This window comes from Misgurnus anguillicaudatus, chromosome 21, assembly GCF_027580225.2.
Source record: "Misgurnus anguillicaudatus chromosome 21, ASM2758022v2, whole genome shotgun sequence".
NCBI classification, from domain to species: Eukaryota; Metazoa; Chordata; class Actinopteri; order Cypriniformes; family Cobitidae; genus Misgurnus; species Misgurnus anguillicaudatus.
The window spans coordinates 6,906,507-6,934,208 of record NC_073357.2 but is presented as its reverse complement, the minus strand read 5'-3'; the positions used below and the strand labels follow the sequence as shown (position 1 = coordinate 6,934,208).

At 36.9% G+C, this 27,702-nt stretch overlaps 1 protein-coding gene across 1 annotated transcript; it reads right to left on the bottom strand.

Moving 5' to 3' along the window:
• Nucleotides 1-915: 915 nt before the first annotated feature.
• slc25a22b (solute carrier family 25 member 22b) lies at nucleotides 916-27,702 on the bottom strand. Its single transcript, XM_055182485.2, has 11 exons — nucleotides 27,501-27,702; nucleotides 16,597-16,866; nucleotides 16,395-16,520; nucleotides 16,269-16,324; nucleotides 16,095-16,185; nucleotides 14,594-14,651; nucleotides 11,238-11,298; nucleotides 10,749-10,902; nucleotides 10,508-10,662; nucleotides 5,318-5,393; nucleotides 916-2,622 (listed from the first exon to the last, which is right to left on the bottom strand). Exons 2-11 carry the CDS (start codon nucleotides 16,614-16,616, stop codon nucleotides 2,469-2,471), a joined length of 951 nt encoding a protein of 316 aa, XP_055038460.2. The 5' UTR covers nucleotides 16,617-16,866; nucleotides 27,501-27,702; the 3' UTR covers nucleotides 916-2,468.

The following is a 27,702-nucleotide window of genomic DNA, read 5'->3' as shown; positions in this document are numbered from 1 at the left end:
TTCTTTTTAATCGTGAGGTGAAAACCTGTCTGAATGTCTTACTTGTTCGGGCAGCCTTAATGAAACCTATTAATACATAAAAAAGCACAAAATAACAAAATGCAGCACTTAATTTGAATGCAAAAAATGTTAAAGCCTTGGGATAAAAAGCTTTATAATTACAGATTTTGTACGATGTAAAATCAAAGAGTATAACGTAAAGTGATGGTTAAGGGGGGCACAACCTAACGCTTTTTGGTTTTGGCTCAATCATTCAAAAAATATTTGAGTTTGATTAATTATATTTTTACACAAGCAACACACACATCTCTGCTACAAATGAACATTTGAAGTTTGTTTCTAGTATTTACCATTCATGGACAATTACACCAAACGTGACAGAAGTGCAAACGTTACAACTTACCCCATATGTGGGGTTAATTGTAACAGACAGGTTAGTTGTAACACTTGCTAAAAATTTAGTTTGCAGGGAAATATTTCAATACTATTTTGTCTATATACTTGAAGTGGATATTGTTTATATATCTGTCTATAATAGACAGGTATCCACACTGTATTCATTCATCCGGCCCTTTTATAACAATAGTTCAATTGTTAATGGATACAAATGTCTAAATATGTGAAAAAAAGCAGTACAATTATGAAAAAAACATTTTTTATATGTGACAAACATACTATAGTTTCAAAATCAAATTCTGAAATAATGAGCATCAAAGTCTGATTTTAGCCATTCATTTCATTATGATTTCAATCTTTGACGTGACCTTATTCAATCAATACAAAATACATTTGACACACGGTTTTTGATAAAACAGGCACATTTATTTTGTTGGCAGCCAACAATCATTCATGTGTAGCCTATTTAAAACAGCGCCAAGAATTATGCTAACGTTAGCGGTTTTTATATCATAAGTGCTAAGGGGTTAGTTATAACACAACGTTACAATTAACCCCGCTGGGTCAAAATATTTTCAAGCCCACCAAAAAAGAGCTGCAGACATATTTAAAATGCTGCTATGTTTTAGTCAACAAGACACTGATTAATACGACATAGCACTGGATTTGGTATCTTACACACCCAACTTAGAAACCGAAAAAACATATGACGAAAAAATCTCCTTACACGCCACCAAAACATTCGTTCATCTATAACTCTCTGGAAAAACATTATACATTTACAATAATTTGCGAAAGATCGTCTTTTGGCGGCGTGAAAAAAATACAGGAAAATCAAAACGTTCAACCCTGTGCAACAATGTAAACAGTCCGTGTTACAACTAACCCCGTGTTAGTTTTTGCCCCGCGCACCCCTACTCACCGTGAGGAAACGAAGTGTAGACCCAAGTGCAGTTTTATTAAATGAAGTAACATGAACAAACATAAACATGGTATGACAAGAACCTACAGTAAATACTAGGACATTAAACAAAGCTAAGAACAATGGAAAACACAAGGGCTTTATAGGACAGGGAAACAATGGTGGCTACCGTAGCTTCTCTACACCACTAGATGGCGCTCAAAATTTACACAGTGCACCTTTAAGTATTATTATTAAAGTTTAAAATACACAGCATCTTCATTACTTGATTTTGAACTAATACATTTACATAATTTTACCTGAATTAGGTTAAAGATGCCTTACCTAATCATTATCATAATTTGCGATTAAACAGATACAATTATCTTTAAAAGCATGTGTATGTATTTGGCTAACAGATTTGATTTTGTGTAGCATTTTCTTCTATACCTACACCACACACTAGGTATATCTCTATACAAAAAAATGAACAAAAATGGTCCCTAGCTGTCACTGGGGCGGTACCCCTTTTAAAAGTAAAGCTTTGCACCTTAATATAGCACAGGTGCATATTTGTCCAAATGTATAAATATCTGAACCTAAATGGTACATATTAGGACCATTTTTAAGGCTAATGCTCCAGCAACAGATTGGGCCTAAGACTGTATAAAACATGAACGTAGTGTCCGTGACATCACCAGTTGGTTTCTGAAGAGCATTTGCGAAGCCCAAAGTTGTCAGAGCCTGCTGTCTCCATCTTGGCATAGCGTCACCGCACGTCACTCCTGGTTCACCAAAAATGGGCAAAGAGGTGGAATATGGGTGGAGCTGAGGTGACTGACTGCTCAAACCACGCCTGCTTAGCTTGACGGTAGTGACAGCATCGGCAATGACCCCTGTGGCTCAGGTGGAAAGCCCTTAATTAATTAAAGTTTTAACATGGTGGGGTCTTTGTGATTGACTCTCTTTTAAAGACAGTCTCTAGTGGCCAGTCGATGAATTGCAGTTTAAGTTACTTCCATGTAGGCTTCACAAAATAAATTGGAAGGTTGCCCCTTGATTGGGATCATTTTTTGACCATTTTTCTGACAGTGTACCTTTGATGTAAACATTATCAAGGCTTTTCTTAACATTTGATAACTACTGTTTGAGTACATAGCATATTATGGATTTAGTGTTTCTGTCCAGACAATAGGTGAAGAACAAATTCACCAACTCCCAGGAAATAAACCACTTGAGCGATGCCGAAAAGCGGAGCGATGACCAGCGCGCGACAGTACGCCCCCTTCAGGAACGCAGCAGGACCCTCATTACGAAGAATCTTACTGTAGGGAGATGATGAGGTTTTTTATCAGTTATTCGCTGTTCAAATCTCACCTTAAGGGCCGGTCACACTACACTTTTCGTTTCATTGACTTCCATTCATATGCATGCGAATGTGTCAGACCAAAAATGCACGGATATTTTGCTGCGTGTGACCTACATGTGACCACTGTCACAACGTGACTTTTCTTTACTAAAAAGTAAAGATGGAAGAAGCGCTGCCCATATTAGCATATAATATTAGCATGTTCAAAGTTTAACATGACTGTCCAATTTATTCTTTCCCAGCCATTGACAAGTTATCTTGTCAATTAAGAGAAAACGCATCCCTGCCAATGATGAGTTTTTATGGCAAGCCCTATTTCCGCTATTATCCACTAGGTGGCGCGCTTACCCAACTTATAAAACACTGAAGCATTCACTCAGTTAAAACAGCAAAACTCTTCTTCTTTTAAGAAACTTAACCAATTAAACTTTTGTTAAAATCATAAAAATTGGTGATCCGGCTGGCTGGCAACTTAAAAAATAAAACGCTAGTGGGGAAAGAGTTAAAGGGATAGTTCACCCAAAAATTAAAATTCTGCCATCTACTCACCCTCAAATTTTTACAAACCTGAAATTTTTAACAAAAAGAAAGGTATTTTTCAACCATACAGTTTTTGAGCACCATTGACTTTTTTTTACTATGGAAGTGCTCCGGTTTTCTTTGTGTTTAGCAGAACAATGAAATTATACACGTTTATAACAACTTGAGGTTAAAGGAATAGTCTACTCATTTTCAATATTAAAATATGTTATTACCTTAACTAAGAATTGTTGATACATCCCTCTATCATCTGTGTGCGTGCACGTAAGCGCTGGAGCGCGCTGTGACGCTTCGATAGCATTTAGCTTAGCCCCATTCATTCAATGCTACCATTTAGAGATAAAGTTAGAAGTGACCAAACACATCAACGTTTTTCCTATTTAAGACGAGTAGTTATACCAGCAAGTTTGGTGGTACAAAATAAAACGTTTTCTAAGCGGATTTAAAAGAGGAACTATATTTTATGGTGTAATAGCACTTTTGGGAGTACTTGGACTCGGCGCAGTAACACCCTCCCTCTCCCATTATGAGAGTGAGAAGGGGAGCGGACTTTTCAGGCGAGTCGAAGCACTCCCAAAAGTGCTATTACGCCATAAAATATAGTTCCTCTTTTAAATACGCTTAGAAAAGCGCTACGTTTTATTTTTTTATTTATTTTTTATTTATTTTTAAATGAAGAAAATGTTTAAGAAGTGGAGATAAAGTGCCTAACAAGTGTTTATTTAAAATAAAGGCATGTTGGGTAGGGAAGGGGTCGGTATAAGGATTTATGTATAAGTGAAATAATAGATTAAATGCAGTGCACATTAATAAAATATAGCTATATGTACAGTTTTGCATTCATATCACCTGCTTGCCTGATTTCATTAACTGGGACTTAATGTGTAAAACTACATTAAGGGTAATCATTATAACATTATAAATCATCATAAACCTAATCGCATTTGCAGTGCATCTACATGTAAAATTTGAAGGACGGATGCAAAATAAAACTGGATTGAAACATTCATCATTTTAGTAGAGAAACGGTTGCCCACCCAAAAATCCTGACTGCCCCCCCAGTCCAGCAAGCCTAGTACCGGGCCTGCTTCTGCACCCATTTTTGCAATAATGTGAAACTTGCTCACAACGACAAAACATTTTAATAAACCGAATTATCCTCTGAATGTTTGTGATAGAAAACAAGTTTGTGCACAGCTTTAGCGATAAACACAGACTCATGAGTCAATTCACTGTGACTAAACCTTAGATAAACTTTTAGTTGTGCACCACAGATACAAATTAGAGTTGTCGCAACCCAGTCTCACCCCATGGCGTCAATATTTGACGACACTTACACGGTCTCACCCCATGGCGTCAATATTTGACGACACTTGACCATGCGTCAATATGTTGACGCGGAGGGTATACCTTTCGCGTCATTTTTTGACGAACTGGGGACTTCAATACTATTAAGTCCGTTGCATTCTCTTTCCTATTTTCTTACCATTTTCTACCATTTTCGCGTCGGTTTAGGGTTAGATATACATAATGACATCCCTACCCAAACCTTTCCCTAACCCCAATGCCAGGCGACAACTGTTTAATTTCGCGTACCTAATAGTATTGAAGTCCCCAGTTCGTCAAAAAATGACGCGAAAGGTATACCCTCCGCGTCAACGTGTTGACGCATGGTTAGGTGTCGTCGGGTGTTGACGCCATGGGGTGAGACCGTGTTAGTTGTCGATATGCAAGTTTGCTGAGGAAAACTTTGAGGCGGACAAAGTCTTGTCAGCAGTTCACACCACAAGATCGCACCCTGATGTTTAACCTTTTCTACGTTTCAGTCCGCAAAACCATCAGCAGTGCTTGTTATTCTTCTTTTGACTTTGCGAATGAACAGAGTATTATGTCACGCTCTAGGCCTTTTTTAATAAATAATACATCATATAAACACAAATAAATCCGAAAGATGAAAATTCAGCAGAATGCAGCACGTCTTCGGATGACTTTTCATTTGTTGATCTACATATATATGAATAGAAGTCAATGGAGTGAAAAGTCTGGTGAGATGGGCTCTTTAATCCGAGACTTCAACGACTTTGTAAATGAAGCATATGAATGAAAGTTACCTGAGACAGTCTTTGACTCCGCTGTATGTGTTTTCTTGACTTCCAAGGGTCATAGACTGAATCCTGGTCTTTATCACTGACACATACAGATACATACACATCAGTTTCCATATACACATTACATGACTGGTTTCACTTTTCAAATATTGTTGTTGTTATAGTAAAAACATTGTAATCTCTAAAGACAAATCAGTCATAGTATAATTACAGGAGAAAGCGTTTGATTTCTTTTATGTGAAATGTACAAATGTAATAACATGAAGGTGATTATATTATAAGAGAATTTTCATATTCGGAAAAAAATATTTCTTTAAAGTTCACACAACACACTTATCTCTGTTAATCTTGAGTACCCATAGACCAGGGGTCGGCAAGTAACTTTGGCCGCGGGCCAATATTTTTTTTAGCCAGTAGATGGCGGGCCAACTGTTGTTGGCACACTTACGTCTTATTTTGAATTAGCCTAGTATAGGCTATCTGATCTTTTGTCAAGAAACATTGTCTTTATTTCCTATTTAAAAGACGAAAGACGGCATTAAAATTTGCTAAAAACATAGTAATGGGTCTGTGTATCATTCGTTCAATCGGTTTTTTTTTCAAATTAAAAACAAAAATGAAAAAATTAACCACCACGGGTTTTCTGATTGTGTGCTCAGATAAAAAAATTAATTACTGGATTAGACATTTTTTTATTTAACTCCTTTATAGGCATAATATATCAATGAAATCATTTTAAACAGATCAAGTACTATAGTGGTAATATTACAGGCATTTATGCTCCCATGAAATACTCTTACAGTCCGACTTTTGAACTATTCCTTTTTTTATTAATATTTATCCGGGACACACACATACACACCTAAGGTTTAAGGAGGTCTCCGCTGGACTGTTTTTTGTCTAGCTCCGACAAGGTTCTATTCATAGATTCCTTTGTGTTCACCCGCTTTATTTCCCAACCTGACGGGTCCGCAAAACTTAACGTCACGTTTCGTTTCCAGAATCTCACATTCAAATGTCTCTAACGAAAAGAGACAGATAATTTTAAATGTTATACAAAAATTGTGTTCGTGCCAATAAAAATATTATTTTAACATTGTATTCATTGTATTTATAATGAAATATAAATAATAAATTAAATAGGACAAAGCCTCTCACTCAAATTTCTTACCATCATAAACCGAGTTGGTTGCGGAGTTGCTGTTCAAATTGCTGAACATCCTCCTTTGCCATATTTATAACGTTTTAAACGGAGGTAAAGATCAAAGAACTATGCGTTAGGAAAATTAATAATGGCTTTATTTTAATAGACATGTAAAACCATATTTTGGCGGATTACTTTCATTTTTTTAACGAATTTACCTGCCCATTTAGTCTTAATAAATAAACGGTAAACGAACTTGACTTGCTGTTTTCGAAGGCAGGTCGAACCTTAGGTCGGGCGCTCGAGCCCCAAGTTCAAGTAGCAGAAAACAACAGTATTCCTTTCAAATCTACTTTAAAGGTGTATTAGTTAAAATATTATTGCAGTAAAAGGGTTTATTTTTTATCATATTTTGTAGTGGTTTCTAAAAGCCAGCAATTACTTTTCAGTAATTTGCAATGTCACGGAGTTTAACGTCTTCACGCGTGATGAATTGACATGATTTACGAGGTAAATTTGCAAATGATTCATGAAGTCATACCTCTGCAATTATTTGATCGATTGTGTTTTAGAAGTATGCTCAAACTCTAATGACAGTTATGATCGCGGATGCGCTGGTAGAGAAAGAGAACGAGAAAAAGCGGCCCGTTAAGATAGCTATTATACGCATTTTTTTCAGGACATTCTTGCTATTTGTCAGTGTAGCAATAAATAATAATAATAATAATAATATACGCGAATAAATAATAATGAAAAAAGTTCAAAAGTCGGACTGTAAGCGAATGAGACTTACAGGAAAGCATGGTTGCTATTCAAACCCTTATTAAAACCCTTATTAAAATGTAATCTGTTAGTACCTGATCTGTTTACATTTATTTCATTGGTATAGGCTATGTCTGCTAAGGTGTTCAATTAAAATTTGTCCGAACCCGTTTTCATTCATTTTTTTATTTTTGATCTGAGCGCACAGAAAACGAGTCGTTTGATTTTAGTTCAGGAAATAAATAATAGAAAAACAAGTCGTTTTTCTTTATTTTCTTTTTGGTTTTGATTTGAAAAAACGAATGAAGGAATGATACACGGGGACATTTTTGTAAACTGTTATTGTAAAATAAAAAAGTCTGATTAAAAAAAAATTAAAAAACGGACTTCAAATTAATCCGGCGGGCCAAAAAATATTGCTGGCGGGCCACTTTTGGCCCGCGGGCCGCCAGTTGCCGACCCCTGCCATAGACGGTTTCAGCAGTAACAACATAAACAAGTGGCTTTCGTGGTCCGCACGTAACTTTCGGTAAACTCCGCTAAGAATAAATAACAACAAAGTTCTTTAAACGTAGTTTATTTATATAACAAGCAAAAAACAACACACAGATCACCTAGGAAACCAAAATATTTGTTATTTTCGACGAGGCATTTGTTCAAGAGATCGGTTTAGCAACTAGTCAGACCATAAAAAAAACGAAACTGGAAGTAAAGTTCGGATCTAGAGGTGTATCGCGTCAGCGCATGTGCGTCCAATGAACTCGTCTATAGACGGTTTCAGCAGTAACAACATAAACAAGCGGCTGTCGTGGTCAACACGTAACTTCCGGTAAACTCCGCTAAGAATAAATAACAAAAAAGTACTTTAAATGTAGTTTATCTATATAGCAAGCAAAAAACAACACATAAATTACCTAGGAAACCCCCCAAAAAATTCTTTTCGACGAGGCATTTGTTCAAGAGATTAGTTTAGCAACTAGTCAGACCATTAAAAAAAACGAAACCGGAAGTAACGTTCGGATCCAGACGTGCGTCCGATGAAACCGTCTATAGAGTAGTATTACATTCTTCATATATCAAAGACTCTTTAGTTTTATCAGATTTATAAAAGGCAGATCCGCTGTGGCGATCTTTCCAAATCAACCCAAGCTCCTGAACAGTGTTGGGGGTAACGCATTACAAGTAACGTGCATTACGTAATAATATTACTTTTCTGAAGTAACGAGTAAAGTAACGCATTACTCTATAAATGTACACATTAATATTTGAGTTACTTTTTAAAAAAAAGTAATGCGAGTTACTTTTCAGTTTAATTAATTCATTTTAAAAATAAAATAATGTACTGAATTAAACTGAACGTAGTCACATAGAATAACAAACTCTATGCGTGCGCGCATATGCGGGAACAGTTTGAGTCAAAAAATGGCAGGCCAGAGCTTGACATTTCTGCGATAGAAATATGCAATTTCTGAATGCAGAACTTCTTAGTCATAAAAAAATACCTGCAAGGCCTAAAAGAGGTAAAGTAAAGCCAAAGGTATACTAGGGATATCCGCGTATGCGCGCCATCCACATGACATCATTTTCGTCATCTGGAGGGTCCGCGGTCGTCAGCGTGCAGCCCAAAATTTGAGACCCATTTGCACACAGACTATCGTTTTTCTTTTTAATTTTTACTTCTTCCAAGAACAGAAAGCTGTGGAGCATGTTTGTTACCATAATGTTTAATTCCTGTTCTTTGTTTTCTTGTTGTTTGTTCTAAACTGTGTTTGCAATGGGGGATCGGCTACTTTTCTTCACCTATACTAATGTTTTAATGTACTGTAAATGTTGCCAAATCAGAGCTGCCCTGACGACCTGGTAGACTAATAATTTGAAAAAGAAATCATTTGTATTGCGTATAGTGTCGAGCGCTGCCATCCGCGTGTAGCCGCGGGAAGTATACTTGGAAAGCTGCGCGAACGCGTGCACGCGCGAGAAAAAGGTAAACAGTAAAGCAAGAGAAACTTAAAAGTATTACTTTTCATGAAAAGTAACTAACGCAATAACTTACTTTTTTGGGGAATAACTTAATATTGTAATGCATTACTTTTAAAAGTAACTTTCCACAACACTGCTCCTAAAGGCGTACCTCGGGCGGAGCGAGTCAAGATCAAGCAATACATAAAACATTATTCCCCCATTTCAACGAAATCTAGCGTTAAACAAAACACACACGCACATTTCCGCTGCTACCACGGATAAACAAACTTAATCCATTGTTAACATAAGTCTGCTTTCTTTGGGAAGCTGAAGAAGCTTAAATTTCCCTCACACGCAACAACAACACACTTCTTTGGTGAAATTGATTTTGTGTCGTCTCTTGGTTGATGTGCGCTATTCTGTTTAAAGTGCCCATATAAGGACTTCCACGGTGCTTCCTGCACCAAAACTGCCCATAAAAAACAACGCGAGATTGTTACATATGAATCTTTCATGTTCGGAAAACTCACACAAAAATCGCTGCAAAAGATGCTTTCCAACATGTTTTATCGTAGTTTTTGTGACTTGTATTAGATGTGCTGTGAGGTACGGTATTACTCCGTGCCGTGGAACGTTGTTTGTATTCTTGCAATTGGCAAAGGTGGATTATCGCCACCAACTGGGCTGGATTGTTTACTATTCAAGCTCTCAACGGAAGAATATACGGGTGTGAGGCGTTTGGAAAAATAGGTCCACAAGTTTACAACGAATGCTAAAACAGCTGTTGGAAAGCATCTTTTGCAGCCATTTTTGTGTGAGCATATCAGTGAACACCCCTGACCACTCGGTGTGTTTCACATCTTTGTAAACGAAACTTTAATGCATTTTGGGAGGAATTGTTCCAGTGCACCTATACACCCATTGTAGAGGTGGGAGTTGATACAACACACACCCCAAAATTCTCGGGCCAGCATCATATATCCAAATTTCAGTCAAAACCGTTCTATTTCATCATAAACAATCTGAAAACAGGGCTTTAAGTGTAAAATACCGAACTTGTCCTTTAAACAGTGTTAATAAGTCAGAATGCATGAAATGGCTTTACCCCCCATCCCAAGTGGCCCTCGTTGTAGCTTATTTTGTTAAGGCACCACCTGCTGGCTGTTTTTTTTCCCCTAGAAATTGTTCAATTTGGTTTCGGTCAGTGGTCCTTAAAATTGTACTGCACACACACACACACACACACACACACACACACACACACACACACACACACACAGCCAGCTCACTCGGTGTATCCAATCATTCAGCAGAGACCATCTCACCATCCACAGGGTTGACAGCAACAGCTGCAATGCAGCCCGCAATACAGCCGGACAGGAAGGAGATGTAAAACGGAGCGGAACCGTCAGCGTTCCTCCTGCCCAGGCTGTTCAAGTTAGCAAACAGTGGGAAGTAAATGACAGAGAAAGGCACATCCCTGAGACACACACACAGCACAGTTAGATAAAGGACACACAGAGGAAGACATGATGTCTCACAGATTGAATGACTCTGTTAGACAACCTTAATAGAGTGGCACCAAGGCCCTTATAAAAACCAGCGAGGCCTCTGTCCTTCAGCACATCTCTAGAGAGCTGGAGGGCAGTGGGAGATTTCACGAGGCTCACTTTGGCTCCGCCTCCTCTGTGCTGATGGCCAATCAGCTTCCTCTGTGCCTCTGTCAAAAACAAAAGGAGTGTAGGGACAAGCAGTTTACAGTGTATAAATGCCTGCATGCATAGATACCCTATTTGTTGGGAAGAGTACTGTATCCCATAATGCAATGGGCTCAACTTGACTTTTTTTAATTTTATTGTAATAAATGAACCAGAAATGATTAACCTGTTTTTATTGACTCATTACTTGATTCAGCAGTCAAACAGTCAGAATTTGAACATTGCAGACTAATGCAAAATAGCCGGAGAGATGATAAAAGAGACATCATGTCTAATGAGACATGGCAATGTAAGACATCTTTGAATGATAATCGACAGACAGTTGTGCGTCATTCACCTATTCTGCCAGCATCCTGCAACTGGATCTTTAGCATCTCCATAGGAGTTGTTATAATCACCTGCCAAAACACATAAACACACACGCATACAGTAAGTGATAGTGTTAAAGGACCTTTTCCATTTCTATTGTTTCCATTCCAACTTTAAGGCTGAAGAAGCAGATTAAAGAAATGTTCCAGGTTCAATACAAGTTAAAACTAGCCTGAAGTTGCCATACTCAATTCTAGTCAGAATTTGAGTCTGATACCGCTCCATTGAGCTATAATTATGAGGCGTGTCTCAACCGAAAAATGCCTCTGCACTCAATTGGATAGACCTACGACCAATCAGAGCAACCGAGTGTGTAACATATGTTGAAATTACGTCTTTGCAGCCTGACCGAACTGGTAGTTATTCGCTACAATGACACTAACATTGTGATTATACCGAGTTAGCGAATGTACATCAACACCTACTATGTTTACAACATTTCGTTTATATCACAACATGAAGTATTTACTAAGTCATAGAGTAAGACTATCTCTTACCATTTGTACGTTAGGTGAACTTCATCCACGACGATACCCATTACGTTGGCTTGAAAATATTGGAGCCTAGCATGTCCCTCCACTTATTCAGCAACCACGATTCCGGGCTTCCGAAAAGAAGCTGGCAACGACCGCTAATTATATCCATCTCGTCATGCACGCTGAGTTGCATCGCCGTGATAACGTTAGCCATTTCAGTTGCGACCAACTTTTGCCGAATAGGAAGGACGGCAAAAACATCAACAAATGACCTGCTCGCGTTTCTCTGTTCCTCTTTTATATCAATGCTCTGTCGATATCTTTTAGAACAGACTCAATGTCAGAATCCACACATCTGAATTCTACAGCGGCAGCCATTCAACACACCCGGTCTATGGTCTATGGTGGTTCATTACGTTTCTGTTGATTATCTGTCCATCATCGTATAAAGCCCGCCCTGACAATTTGATTGGTTAGACCAGCATTTGTCCTAGCATAGTAGCTCCTCAACGCAGAAACCCCAGACCGATCTTCCCGTTTTCAAAATCTTGTGGGCGGGGCTAAGATCGGCTGGCACCCAGGCTAAGTTAAAGCCACAATATGTACGATTTTTGTAATAAAATATCAAAAAAAAAAAACTCTTGCACACTGTGATATAATTATGCAGTTGTGTACTTGCAAATTATCCCAAAGGTTCCCAAGGATTGGTAAATCCAGAGAAATTCCTGTTTTCGATAATTGGCTCATCCCTTGTCTCCCTTTTCAGACTGCAGACGACTCTGGGCCGGGTCTGGCCCGGAATCGTCTGCTGTCTGGGTTGGAACTGTCGCCTCTTTTGGTGACTTAATATCCGTGCTATCCTTAGTTTACGGTTTTAAAATTGGATGGAAACCCCACTATAAAGTGAAACTTTTCAAAATTCACAAAAAAAGTGAATTAGGTGCGTTTCCATCAAGTTGTTTGAGCGAATAACTGTGGTACTGGTAACCTAGTAACCAACAGTAAACAAACACGGCATGCTTAGAAAATGGAGACAGGAGTGCATTTAGTTATGATTGGGCAAGTTATACATTTATAATGCTGTGCACAGAAGAAGGAATGAAGAATTTTTGATGCAGGCACTAACAGCAAGGGCATCACGACAACGTCGAACCCCATATATGGTATAGACAATGACAGCGAAAACAGCTTTAATGTTCGCTGCGTCAGAATTTACCATTATTTGCATTTACTCCTTTTCGCAAAAGTCAAAAACTAAGGGAGTGTAAAAACTTTTTGCAAATTAACTCTTTCACCGCCAGCGTTTTTTAAAAAAGTTGCCAGCCAGCGCCAGCGTTTTTCATGATTTTCACCAAAGTTTAATGCCTTCCAGAAAATTTTCTTATTTAAATATATAAACATCCAATATTTCAAATGAAAGAACAGACCCTCTGCTTTCAAACAAAAAAAAATGTTTCATCCTATCTTCAGTAGTTCTTTTGTAATCAGCTTTTGAATATGGGTAGGTTTCTGCAAAAACACCAAATTTTGAGCAAAAAGCAGAGATAATTCCATTTTTGTGACGGACTTTTCATAGAGATCCCATTCAGAGCGATCTTTAAAACAGACACGGACATGCAGCTGCTTGCCATAGGGCAATACTTCCGGTTTTAAAAAGTTGCGGAAGGGTGGATAATAGCGGTATTGCGGAAAGACGGAAAATCTCTTCATTGGCCGGGAAGCGTTTTCTCTTAATTGACGAGATATCTCATCAATGGCAGTGAAAGAGTTAAGGGATTTTTATTCGAAATTTGGTGTTTCCATCACTCGTTTCTTATGGGATACTTTAAAATGCTCATAAAATTGAGGTGATGGAAACCCAGCTTATGGCAACCACTTTGTCCCGGTCCATAAACTACGTCTCACAATCAAACGCATGCAAGAAGTGACAAGGAAACAACGCGAGGTCACGCGTGCAAGACCGGAGTTCTTACGTGATTATTATTAAAAATGGTAGCCCTCAAGAAGCTTGCCATACAAATTGCGTGTGCGCTCATTTGCAGCAGAAAGAAGAAAAAGAAATAAAGATTATGGAGGAGAGACTCCTCCCCGAACATCCACCTGCCCTGTATCTTGCTGTCTCATTGGCTGTAGGTCATCGTCAATGTTATTTTCAGTCAAAACACATTTCACACGGCATGATTTTGATTTGCAGACAGGTCCAGATATCAAGCATGCCTGATATCTCATGGGTGTCCGAGACTTGTTGGCGAGTCTTTTAGATCACATGTTTGATAATTTACACTGTGTGGTTGTCACTTGCGTGCAGTCTGAACTCGGCATAACGTGCAGTTGTTGTGCCTTGCAGCTAATTCATTTCAATGTCATAAAATAATGTGATCAAATGTACAGGTAATAAAACATTAATTTATTTCCTCATCCATGAACATGATTAGCGAACACCATACATCTTTGGATGGTGAAAACAGAAAATCATTCAACTCTCCTTTATAGCGTCAATAAGCTTCACCTTCAATATTGTGTTATTGTGAAATAGCGACCTCTAGTGTTAAAAAATCCTACATATTGTGCCTTTAAGTTGTATGTCATGACTTTTAATGCAGTTTAAAGCAGAAGCTTGCACATATGTAAAAAAAACACGTATTTGTACACTATTCTAATATCTTTGAAAGTATAATGTAAACGTATCTTTACATGGTTATGACGAGTTAAAAAGTTGCATATAACTTTTTTAACTTTACTATGGGAACGGTGCATATATTTATCATTTATTCCAGTGCAGTCTCAGATTGTTCGAAGCAGACTGAAAGCAGATCGTACCAAAACATACAAATGAGGTCGTACAAACCTGACAGGTACCCGCTCCACAGCCAGCTAACATTTCTTTAATCAATGTCAACTTTTGCCTGGGTGAGAGAGTTAGAGAGCATTACATTTAGATTATAATAATAAGTTTGTTTCTTCTATAAAAAAAGACGCTCCGGGAGGCCGGGGTATTGAATATGTGGCATACACTCATGCGCAATTCAATAATTCATTGCCCTCATCTAGGCTGTTTTAATCAATAAAATACTAGCTTTTTTGTCAAAACAAAGATGCTCACCACAGCTAAACGTAATCAAGTCATACTGAGTTATGTAAGCAAAAAGGTACTGTCATGTTTAATCATAGCCAAAGAGCGTTGTTAGGCACGATTAGAAGTGGAGTCAATACAAACCCTTCAGCCGTAATTAAACACAATACAGCACAGCCTCAAGTACCTTTTATTTGATCAGTTTCCACACAATATAAATAGTAAAGCAAAAAAATTGTATTCACATGTTTTCTTAAAGTAAAAATCTTTTTTCCGCTCGAAAAAATAGTCCCTGACTAACTATGGGCTCTATCATACACCCTGCGTAATGCAGCGCAATGCGCGACGCAAGTATCTTTTGCTAGTTTCAACCCGGCGCATCATCATTTTCACGTTTAGCACCACATTGTTTAAATAGCAAATGCATTTACGCCCAATTTTGCGCCCATGGGCATTCTGGTCTGAAAACGAGGTGTGTTTAGGCGCATTGTTGGCGCATTGCTATTTTGAGCCAACTAAAATAGATTGACCAACTAAAACCTGCTCTAAAGTCTATTGCGCAATATTTTTTGTTATTTAATGAGTGCGTTAGAAATATACGCCTATAAACGGGACGACAACGCGGGTTTGCTTATCACATACATGGGTGCGCAGCAGCACAAAAAAGCTTTTAAATATGAAATAGTTAAAGGATTAAAATGTAAAAGATTATTATTGAGTCTCTTGGACATAAATGAGCACCGAAAGGCATTAAAAGGCATAAAGAGCTGCTTCACCTGTAGCCTGGTAAGTAAATAAATGCTTTGCTTTAAACAAATACAAATATTTTTAAATGTTTAAAACTGGCTTTTAAAGGGGATGAGAGCTGAGACTCTCATTGGTTTATTGCACGTAACTATATTATCAGTGGTGTATAAAGACCTTACGTAATGAACTGTATTGTTTTATTATCTAAGAATGAACCATTTTTATCTATATACAAAGCGGGTCTCCTTACATTGAAGTCGCTGTCATGTTTCTACAGTAGCCCTAAATGGACAAACTGCTATACAGAACGCGTTTGGTCCCTATGTTGTCTCAGATGACGACATGTTTGTCCTGTGGCGGCTACCGTATGCATTTTGAAATTGAGAGGTGAGCTATTGGTGGAAATTAGCAATCTCACCACTAGATGCCGCTAAAATTTACACACACCATCTTTAACATGTCAAGTGTGTAGAAGTGAAAGAAAGAATGTTGGTTCTTACATTTAAGTGTGTGTTATTTTTAATCTCACCCATCTTTGGAGAGCTGATGTCTAAAGAAATCGTTGGATGCGAGTTTGATGGCCTTTTCTGGAGTCACCAGCATCAGATTAACTGCAGCACCTGGAAAAATTGAAGTGTAGAGATGTGATGAAGATGGAAGGCTTATCTACAAACTTCCTATAAACAAACATGCTGCATCGCACCTCTGTATATTCCAAAAAAACCCTCTGATCGGATGGTTTTCGAGAGACAATCATACCTATGAATTAAACACATTAACACATCTATACAAGCACAGGCATAACAATTGCTTTTTGCTCCTACCATACATGCTAGTGTAGATGCGAGATCCGTTTTGCTGGTTTTGGAGGCGTGTTTTGGCCAGATCAATGGGAAACACGCAAGTGACTCCAATTAATCCGGCGATACCGCCATTGATGAGTTTAGCTGACAGACTGAAACAACATAGCACAATAAATCTGCTGCATCAAAGAAAGATATTACTATTAATCCAGGTTTAATAAAACTCACCTGAGCTGCTTGTCAGACATTGTACAATTAAAGTCACACAATTGCTCTCATACTATTTATATCTCTACAAATTTTTCAAAGCGTCTAAGTATTAAGGTGTCAAGAACTTGATGGAAATTGTGATTGATATTGAAGTCTTGTTCACTGTTTCTGTATACAGCATTTAATCATTGTGGATGTCCAACACAAACAGAGAGAAGATTAACTGGAACAGAAGATGAACTGTGATTGGTTGGTGGACAGTCTCTGTTTGAAGTAAAGATGTGATACCTAGAAAAGTCATAACAAAACTTAATATTACTTTTAAAATAATCTTGTTACTTTAACCATAGTTTGAAACAACCCAGCAATTGGGTAAAACAACCCAACATTGGTTCGTTTTTAACCCAGCAGTGTGTTCTGTCCAATATTGACCCAGCCCTGGATTTAAATGCCATTTTGCAAATTTAAATTACAATTCTGAATTCCCTTTGCTACGATATATCACATTTAACTCAAATTTAGGAGTTCAAATTGGATTTTCCTTTTGAATGAAGTTTTCTGTCCTGATCTTAAGGGACACTCCGCTTTTTTTAGATATGCTCATTTTCCAGCTCACCTAGAGTTAAACATTTGATTTTTACCGTTTTGGAATCCATTCAGCTGATCTCCGGGTCTGGCGCTAGCACTTTTAGCATAGCTTAGCACAATCCATTGAATCTGATTGGACCATTGGCATCGCGCTAAAAATAACCAAAGAGTTTCCATATTTTTCCTTTTAAAAACTTGACTCTTCTGTTATTGAAAGGTACCAAGGGGACTTTTTTCGGGCAGGGCGTAATATCATTGCGCCTCCTGCAGCCATGTTACAGCAGCAAAGTTCTTGATTATACACCAGAATAAGAGTATAGTTCCTAGTCATATCTGCCTAGAAAATTGCAACTTTAATTTTTCGTCGGTTCTGATGTTACTACAGAAGAGCACGATGCTAATGGTGGGATGCTAATGGTCCAATCCATAGACTGTAAAAAAAGATGGACGACGCCTGTTCGCTCTCTTCCGATATGGCGCTGACATCTTGGGTCTTGAGTCTGCGCAGTAGCGATTTCGGGAACAGTCATGCGCAGTAGTGAGCAGGAATTGAAGCCGCGAAATCAAAACCCCGCCCTCGCTCTCGTAGAATGCGCATATCACACAATATCACAGCTGTCAATCATGACGTGACACCACTGTTTTTATATCATTAAATAACTAACTAAACACAAACCTATTTTAAAAACAAATATTTGAATGTTCATCAGCGTGATAAAAACTACAGTGAATGACAGAAACCAGCTTCGGAAAAAAGATAATTGAAGTGTAATTAATTTTTGTTGTTGGTCTCAAGTCCCATTGAATAACATGGGGAGGCGGGGTTTATGACCTATACTGGGACCAGTCACTGGGGGGCGATCGAGACGTTTTGGCTTCACTTTTCAGGGCTTGTGCGGCACGCTTGGTCCAATCAGATTCAATGGATTGTGCTAAGCTATGCTAAAAGTGGTAGCACCATGCCCGGAGAAATCGGCTGAATGGAGTGTCCCTTTTTAAAATATTTGTTTTCTGTTAGAGTTTTTTGTTTCGTGCATGAATGAGTTTTTGTGTCTGCAGGGTGTCAATAGTCCCTTTCACACATACAGTCTTTACTGGTAATTTACTGGTAAATTGCAGTTAACATGTCATGTGTGAACAGAACCTTTCCGGTAAATCAGTGCTCCCAATTTACCAGTAAGACAGGTTGTAAGATTAACGGTAATTTGCCGGTAAGCGCTGTGTGTGAACGAAAAATATAGCATTACCGGCATTTAGATGACGTCAGACCGCGCTGACAGATCGGGTGGGCCAACCAGAAAGTTTTTTATACAGGTGACGCGGTTTCCCCCAGACTGTTTACGGACGTTTCCACACACATGTTGCTTAAAAGTCGAGCACACCTGAAGTTAACATCCACATTTCTTCACCAAAGTTGTTTGAAACAGCTTACCATCTAATTGCCAAATTGCCGACGTCCTTAGCACACCATCTGTGAAGCCTAATGTGCAAACGCGCAGGTTCCGTTTGACGCCGCCTAACGCAAGATTGTTTGGTCACGAGCAACTTCGCGACCGTTTGCCACAGATGTGAAAACAACAAAATACGGACCGTGGATATTAAGTCATAACCCGCCGTTTACAAATACGACACGGACGGAGCTCGCCGGCCGCGCGCCACAGGTAACGTCCGCGTTCTCTCCGAGTTTACCGGTATTTTGATACTGATGTGTGAATGATGTCTTACTGGTAAAAAGACGGAACGTCACTGCATGTGTGAACAGCACATTTTTGTATTTACTGGTAAATTCATTCTGGTAAATTCATGGTAATTTACCAGAATTACTATGTGAAAGAGGCTAATGTGCCCATACGGCAAAACATTTATTTCTCTGGCAAAAAATAGGTACCCAAAACCCGTTCTTGTCTTATGACAACTTTGATTAACTTTTTTGAATGTTGACTAGTATACATGCTAAATACATTTTGTAGAAATTAAAGCCTAATTAAATTTATTTTTGAATATGAAAATATATCTAGTTTAAACCTTTATATAAACATACAGTATATTTCAAGGGCAAGCAAATAAAGTTTTAATTTTACAATCCATATGGCAAAAAAAATATTCTTGGCCAAAATATATTTTAAATATATGCTAAATATTTAGTTAATTTTATAAAGTATATTTTTGAAATTAAAAATATATTTAATTTAACTTATTTAACCTCCTAAGACCTGAGCTTTGGTTTGTCCTTTTTTTCAGATTTCTTCCAGCTATTTGGGGTTAGGAAGAACCAATAACTAAAAACCAAATATTTTTATTTTTAGCATGAAGCAGTCTAACTGTCAACATTTGTGTACAACATGTTCCAGTTACACAGAATTTTTTGTTTACACAGTATTATTGTGCAAAATTTTTTTTTTGATGTCCACGTATGTGGACAACCAGGTTAAACATTAACAAAGTTTTTTTTCTTCCAATGTGACTTGAATTTATATCCTTGATTATAAATTGTAATATATGGAGGGCTAAATATATACTTTAAATGCTTTAAAATATATTTCAAAATACATTGCTGAAAAATATATTTTTGTAAACCAATACCAAAATATATTTCAAAAAAATTATATTTTTTTTATTTTTAAAAAATATTTTTTCAATTCTTTTGCCATACGGGTGTGTTTGTGCAAGTCCACATTTATATGTTTGTTTGGTTCATGCATGTCTTTTCAAGTGTGGATCCATGAACCTGCAGAAAAACATACATTAATGCGCAAGAAAAGTGTACATTTCTGTAACCATGGCAACTGCTGACTACAAACATTGCAGTGTTTTCTGGACTTCAAAACCATGTGTAGTGAATTCAGGAAATTACTTCAGACCGACAGGACACAGGATCAAAGGCAGAGGTGTGGACTCCATCCAAGCTACTCACAAATATCCATTAGTGAAAATGTAGCACAGTTGAAAGAATGAAGACATCAACAACCATACAGACTACGGACAGAAAGAGAGAGAGAGATTACATAACTTAGATGGATTTACAAATATAAAAAATCAACTTTTACAAGATGTTTGGACATAAATGTGTGTTTACAATGAAAAAATCCATCCTCTCTTTCTTTTTTAATCCCATTTTGATTCTCTTGTTAATGTGACATCACACTGATAAAGCTCCGCCCATTGCCACTAACTGACTGGTTCATTTTACCCCAAAAGCATTTCTAAATGTGTTTGTTAGCTCATTGTAGCACTAATATCGCTAAAGATACTATTGTCTCTGACTGTATTCACAGGAATTATATCTATTATTAATCAAAAGCGCTCACTGTCTATTAATAAGAGAGTGAAGAGTACGAAAACACAATCGAAAACAGCGCTTTTTTGCTCCCACCCAATTTTTTTTTGCTCCCTCTTCAATTCGCTTAAATAAGTGCAATATTAATGATTAAATCTGTTGTGTATCTATTTTACAATAGTGTGAAAATGTCATAGTTTGCTTGTACGAGAAACATGAAAGTGCGACAGTTTTGCGACCACAATGTCTAATTAACTTGATTTGTGTGCAGCTCTTTAAAGAGAAAATCTATCAAGCAGAGATTCTTGCAGTTGTCAATTTACAATATTTTACTGTAACTTAAAATAACTATATAAAAATATGAGGCTGTTTTCAAAACTTAAGCCTGAAGATTTTCTTTAGTATCTGCATTACAGCTAAAACAGGCCTGCTGAATGATAGGACAACTAAAACGGATGCCAAATCCATCAGACTCAAATTTATCCTCAATCCACAGTCAGTCCCCCACAATGCACCCCATTGAGAGATTATGTTCAGAAACCCAATACCAGCCATTTATGAAGCTTACATGAACAGAGGCTGCTAGTGTACAAGAGAAGAAAGAGTGAAAGTAAATAATGGTGTTGGAAAAGGACAACGTTGGGAAGATAAGACTATGGGAGCAGAGCCGGAAAAGGATCCCACAAAAGTCAGCCATCGATAGTCTCGCTTGACTTGTTCACATGTTTCCTCTAAAAGCAAAGCAGGTGTGCTGATACGATTCGATTTTTGATTTGCTGTGCATTTAGTTTTGTGTATGTTTAGGGGTTAAAATAGCTAAAATAATTCCCAAGTCAAACTGTTTTCATGAAGGAGAGTTACAGAGGAAAGCAAAGCGACAATTTTGGGATTTAGGACATAAGCAACATAATATAGATACATTTTATATATACATTTTTGATTGGATCTAAATATTTGTTCATGTTCATATGTTTATAGATAGCTAAAGGGCCGTCAAAATATGCTTGGAAAAGTTAAATATTTTAAATTTGACACATCATCACAAAAACACAAAGCTATAGTGCACTGTCAGCTGTCACTGTGGCAGTACCTTTAAAAAGGTCCTAATATATATGATTTAGGTTCAGATATGTTTACATTTGGTATGAATGTGTACCTCTGAGCTACTAATATGAACTCTTTAGGAACCATTATGTACCTCTGAGCTACTAATATGAACTCTTTAGGTACCATTATGTACCTCTGGGCGACTAATATGAACTCTTTACGTACCATTATGTACCTCTGAGCAACTAATATGAACTCTTTAGGTACCATTGTGTACCTCTGAGGTACTAATATAAACTCTTTAGGTACTATTATGTACCTCTGAGGTACTAATATGAACTCTTTAGGTACTATTATGTACCTCTGAAGTGCTAATATGAACTCTTTAGGTACCGTTATGTACCTCTGAGCAACTAATATGAACTCTTTAGGTATTATTATGTACCTCTGAGGTACTAATATGAACTCTTTAGGTACTATTATGTACCTCTGAGGTACTAATATGAACTCTTTAGGTACCATTATGTACCTCTGAGCTACTAATATGAACTCTTTAGGTACTATTATGTACCTCTGAGGTACTAATATGAACTCTTTAGGTACCGTTATGTACCTCTGAGCAACTAATATGAACTCTTTAGGTACCATTATGTACCTCTGGGCGACTAATATGAACTCTTTACGTACCATTATGTACCTCTGAGCGACTAATATGAACTCTTTAGGTACCATTGTGTACCTCTGAGCTACTAATATGAACTCTTTAGGTACTATTATGTACCTCTGAGGTACTAATATGAACTCTTTAGGTACCGTTATGTACCTCTGAGCAACTAATATGAACTCTTTAGGTATTATTATGTACCTCTGAGGTACTAATATGAACTCTTTAGGTACTATTATGTACCTCTGAGGTACTAATATGAACTCTTTAGGTACCATTGTGTACCTCTGAGGTACTAATATAAACTCTTTAGGTACTATTATGTAACTCTGAGCAACTAATACGAACTCTTTAGGTATTATTATGTACCTCCGAGGTACTAATATGAACTCTTTAGGTACCGTTATGTACCTCTGAGCTACTAATATAAACTCTTTAGGTACTATTATGTACCTCTGAGCTACTAATATGAACTCTTTAGGTACCATTGTGTACCTCTGAGGTACTAATATAAACTCTTTAGGTACTGTTATGTACCTCTGAGCTACTAATATGAACTCTTTAGGTACCGTTATGCCTTTTTTAAATGATATTCTATGGGCATGGAGCGTTTGCGCGCTGTTTATGTGCGCTGAGCGCCTTGCGGTTTTTGCCGGCGGCCGCAGCACGCACCTTTGAAGGAACGCTGAGAACGGAGAAGCGCCCGACGTCATTCGCGTCTTTCCATTGTCCACTCGAATGAGGGCCTTACGTTGTGGTGAGGGAAGTTTACAGTTGCTTTGAAGAAGCGGACTCCACTCGCTCACTCTCTCCTGCGTGTTTGTGCACCTCTCACCCTCAAACAAGGTCAGAGCAAGCGTCATCTTTTTACAGTTTCTGCTAATATGACAGTTAACAGCAAAAGAGCGCTCACGCTTCAATATTTGATTGACAAGATCTGACTAGGTGGTTGCCTAGCAATATTAAAAGCCGCGTCGACTCGCACTGCTCTTTTTTTAAAAAAAAAGGCAGTGCGTCGCGCCTTGCGTTTCCAAGCGTTTAAAGCGTGGTTGGTGTAATTAGCCTCTCACAGTGCATGCATTATATTCTGTCTTTTACTGCATTTGCTTTTTTGTTTGGGTTTCCAATAATGTTCGTTTGGGAGCTCGTATGAAGTCTGAGACGTATTGTGTTTGTCTGGTGATCAGTGTCAAATGTGAAGTCTCAGCAGATTAAACCATCACAGAGTTTACATGATTTAATGTCTGCATGTTAATTTCTATTATAAAGAAATGGACGTATATTAAATATTCAAATGGATTTAAACATTGTTTGGCTAAAAAATAAGCGTTTCTCTCCGTCTAAAGTGAAAGTAAAGATAGCGTCCGCGAGACGAGTCAACTATCTCCCCCTGCAGGCATTTGTTATAATATATACATAATGCTTTTTATTTATGTAATGTGTTTGTTAATGTAATGTTGTTTAATGTGACTTGGTTTTAATACTTTATTTGAACCAATTATTATTGCATCTTCGTTATTATGTAATTTTAAAGGCTACTGCTCACTTGGGTCTATTTTTATTACCCAAAAATGACAAATTACTTCATTATCAGTTAGTAAAATAATTGTTAGGGCCAGTCCTTGATTAGTTAAAACATTTAAAAATAACATGATTTCAGTTTCTTATTCATTTATTTTATCATCGAGGGTTTCTTAAAAAGTGTAAAAATATCGTCTCGTCTCGTTCTTGTGAACCCAATCTCGTGTCTCGTCTCGTCTCGTGGATTAAGTGTCTCGTCACACCCCTACTCTTTAGGTACTATTATGTACCTCTGAGCTACTAATATGAACTCTTTAGGTACTATTATGTACCTCTGAGGTACTAATATGAACTCTTTAGGTACCGTTATGTACCTCTGAGCAACTAATATGAACTCTTTAGGTATTATTCTGTACCTCTGAGGTACTAATATGAACTCTTTAGGTACCATTATGTACCTCTGAGCGACTAATATGAACTCTTTAGGTACCATTATGTACCTCTGAGCAACTAATATGAACTCTTTAGGTACCGTTATGTACCTCTGAGCAACTAATATGAACTCTTTAGGTACCATTATGTACCTCTGGGCGACTAATATGAACTCTTTACGTACCATTATGTACCTCTGAGCGACTAATATGAACTCTTTAGGTACTATTGTGTACCTCTGAGGTACTAATATAAACTCTTTAGGTACTATTATGTACCTCTGAGCTACTAATATGAACTCTTTAGGTACAATTATGTACCTCTGATGTACTAATATAAACTCTTAGACACCATTGTGTACCTCTGAGGTACTAATAGGAACTCTTTAGGTACCATTGTGTACCTCTGAGGTACTAATATAAACTCTTTAGGTACTATTATGTACCTCTGAGCTACTAATATGAACTCTTTAGGTACTATTATGTACCTCTGAGGTACTAATATGAACTCTTTAGGTACCGTTATGTACCTCTGAGCAACTAATATGAACTCTTTAGGTACTATTATGTACCTCTGAGGTACTAATATGAACTCTTTAGGTACCATTGTGTACCTCTGAGGTACTAATATAAACTCTTTAGGTACTGTTATGTACCTCTGAGCTACTAATATGAACTCTTTAGGTATTATTATGTACCTCTGAGGTACTAATATGAACTCTTAGGTACCGTTATGTACCTCTGAGCTACTAATATAAACTGTTTAGGTACTATTATGTACCTCTGAGGTACTAATATGAACTCTTTAGGTACCGTTATGTACCTCTGAGCTACTAATGTGAACTCTTTAGGTACCGTTATGTACCTCTGAGCTACTAATATAAACTGTTTAGGTACTATTATGTACCTCTGAGCTACTAATATGAACTCTTTAGGTACTATTATGTACCTCTGAGGTACTAATATGAACTCTTTAGGTACCGTTATGTACCTCTGAGCTACTAATATAAACTGTTTAGGTACTATTATGTACCTCTGAGGTACTAATATGAACTCTTTAGGTACCATTGTGTACCTCTGAGGTACTAATATAAACTCTTTAGGTACTATTATGTACCTCTGAGCTACTAATATGAACTCTTTAGGTACTATTATGTACCTCTGAGGTACTAATATGAACTCTTTAGGTAGCGTTATGTACCTCTGAGCAACTAATATGAACTCTTTAGGTATTATTATGTACCTCTGAGGTACTAATATGAACTCTTTAGGTATTATTATGTACCTCTGAGGTACTAATATGAACTCTTTAGGTATTATTATGTACCTCTGAGGTACTAATATGAACTCTTTAGGTACCATTGTGTACCTCTGAGGTACTAATATAAACTCTTTAGGTACTATTATGTACCTCTGAGCTACTAATATGAACTCTTTAGGTACTATTATGTACCTCTGAGGTACTAATATGAACTCTTTAGGTAGCGTTATGTACCTCTGAGCAACTAATATGAACTCTTTAGGTATTATTATGTACCTCTGAGGTACTAATATGAACTCTTTAGGTATTATTATGTACCTCTGAGGTACTAATATGAACTCTTTAGGTACCGTTATGTACCTTTGAGCTACTAATATAAACTGTTTAGGTACTATTATGTACCTCTGAGGTACTAATATGAAATATTTAGGTACCATTGTATACATCTGAGGTACTAATATGAACTTTTTAGACACCATTGTGTACCTTTGAGGTACTAATAGGAACTCTTTAGGTACCATTATGTACCTCTGAGGTATTTAAATGAACTCTTTAGGTATTATTATGTACCTCTGAGATACTATGAAGTCTTTATGTACCATTATGTACCTCTGAGGTACTAATATGAACTATTTAGGTACCATTATGTACTTCTAAGGTAATTATATTAACTCTATAGGTACCAATATGTACCTCTGAGGTACTAATATAAACTCTTTGGTACCATTATGTACTTCTGAGGAACTAATATATAAACTCTTTAAATACGATTATGTACCTCTGAGGTACTAATATGAACTCTTTAGGTATAATTATGTACCTTGTTGGTACTAATATGAATTATTTGGTATCAATGTGTACCTCTTGTTACCAATATGAACTCTTTAGGTACAAAGGTACTTTAATGAAAGGTTATTGCTTCAGTGACAGCTAGGGACAATTATAGTAAAAACTGTACAGTTTTTTTACTAATTACAGTAAAAACTGTTAATGAGCCCCATTCACTTCCATAGTATTCTTTATTCCTCCTATGGAAGTCAATGGGGCTCGTGATCGGTTTGGTTACAAACATTCCCCAAATCTTCCTTTGTGTTCATTTTTGAGTGAACTATCCCTTTAGTGTTTTGAAGATAATAAATCACCACTCTCTGTCATTGCATGGACAGCAGAAGCTTTACTTTATTTCGTGGATGATAAAAAGGATGAAATGAGAGGGAGTAAATCATGACAAAACTGTCAATTTTTTTCGGGGGAAACTAATAGGCCAAATGTAATATGAGTTTTGTCTTGTTAACAGTCTCCTCAGTCTCATTATCAGACATTTATGAAACTTTTTAGATTGTATCTCATTTTAAATTCTACAGAAAGGACAAGACACTCTTCTCTGATTAATCTGCAACATTAATAAAGTCTTGTAATCAATTTATATGATGATAATACATTTATCTCTTTAGTTCTCTCACTTTGTAACTGTTGAAGTGTTTGTGATCATGTGGGTCACATGAGCACCGCAAAAAATTACTTTCTTACTTAGTATTTTTGTCTTGTTTTCAGTAAAAATAGCTTATTTATCGCAGTTTTAAACCATCAATATAGCATAAAAAATGACATTGTGTTACATAATGACCAAAACTGTTCATGCAAGAATTAAAAAGCAATAGTTGTATTTATTATTTCTTCTTGCTCGTTATTTTCTTACTTTTTTATTTCATGTATGCTGTTATATTTCCATGAAACACAATTTTTTTGTTAGTAAAATGAAAACTTGTAAGTTACAAGTCATAGTAAATATATGATAAGTAAATATATTAGTTTTAATGCATCACTTATGTCATAAAGCAAACAATTCACCTAATTTTAGACTTTATTAAAATTGTATTATTGTACAGGTTTACTCTATTTTAGAGTCTTTTATATGTACAATCTAAGTTTATCCAGTAAGCTGAAACACCTAGATCTAAAGCAATCTAACACAATGACAGTATAAACATCCTCCAATTATTAATATGTGGAGTTTGTTAAGGTAAAAAGTCTATGGATGGAAGGAATGTACAGGTATATCTTATGATGAGAAACAGAAATTCATTTACACAGTTTAGTGCTGATCTCATAATATAATGCAAGTATATTTACCTTACAGGTCCATTATTATCGTGTGAAGTGAGATTGATGATGTTTGAGTCGAAGAGCTGAGATTTACAGCACACAGGTGCTCAGATGATCATGAGCTTTGGTTTATATAGTATTGTATATACTCATAATAAACAACGACCTCTGCTGGCGAAATGTTAGATCATATTGTGCATTAACAGTTATTTGCTGAAATTGTAAATGC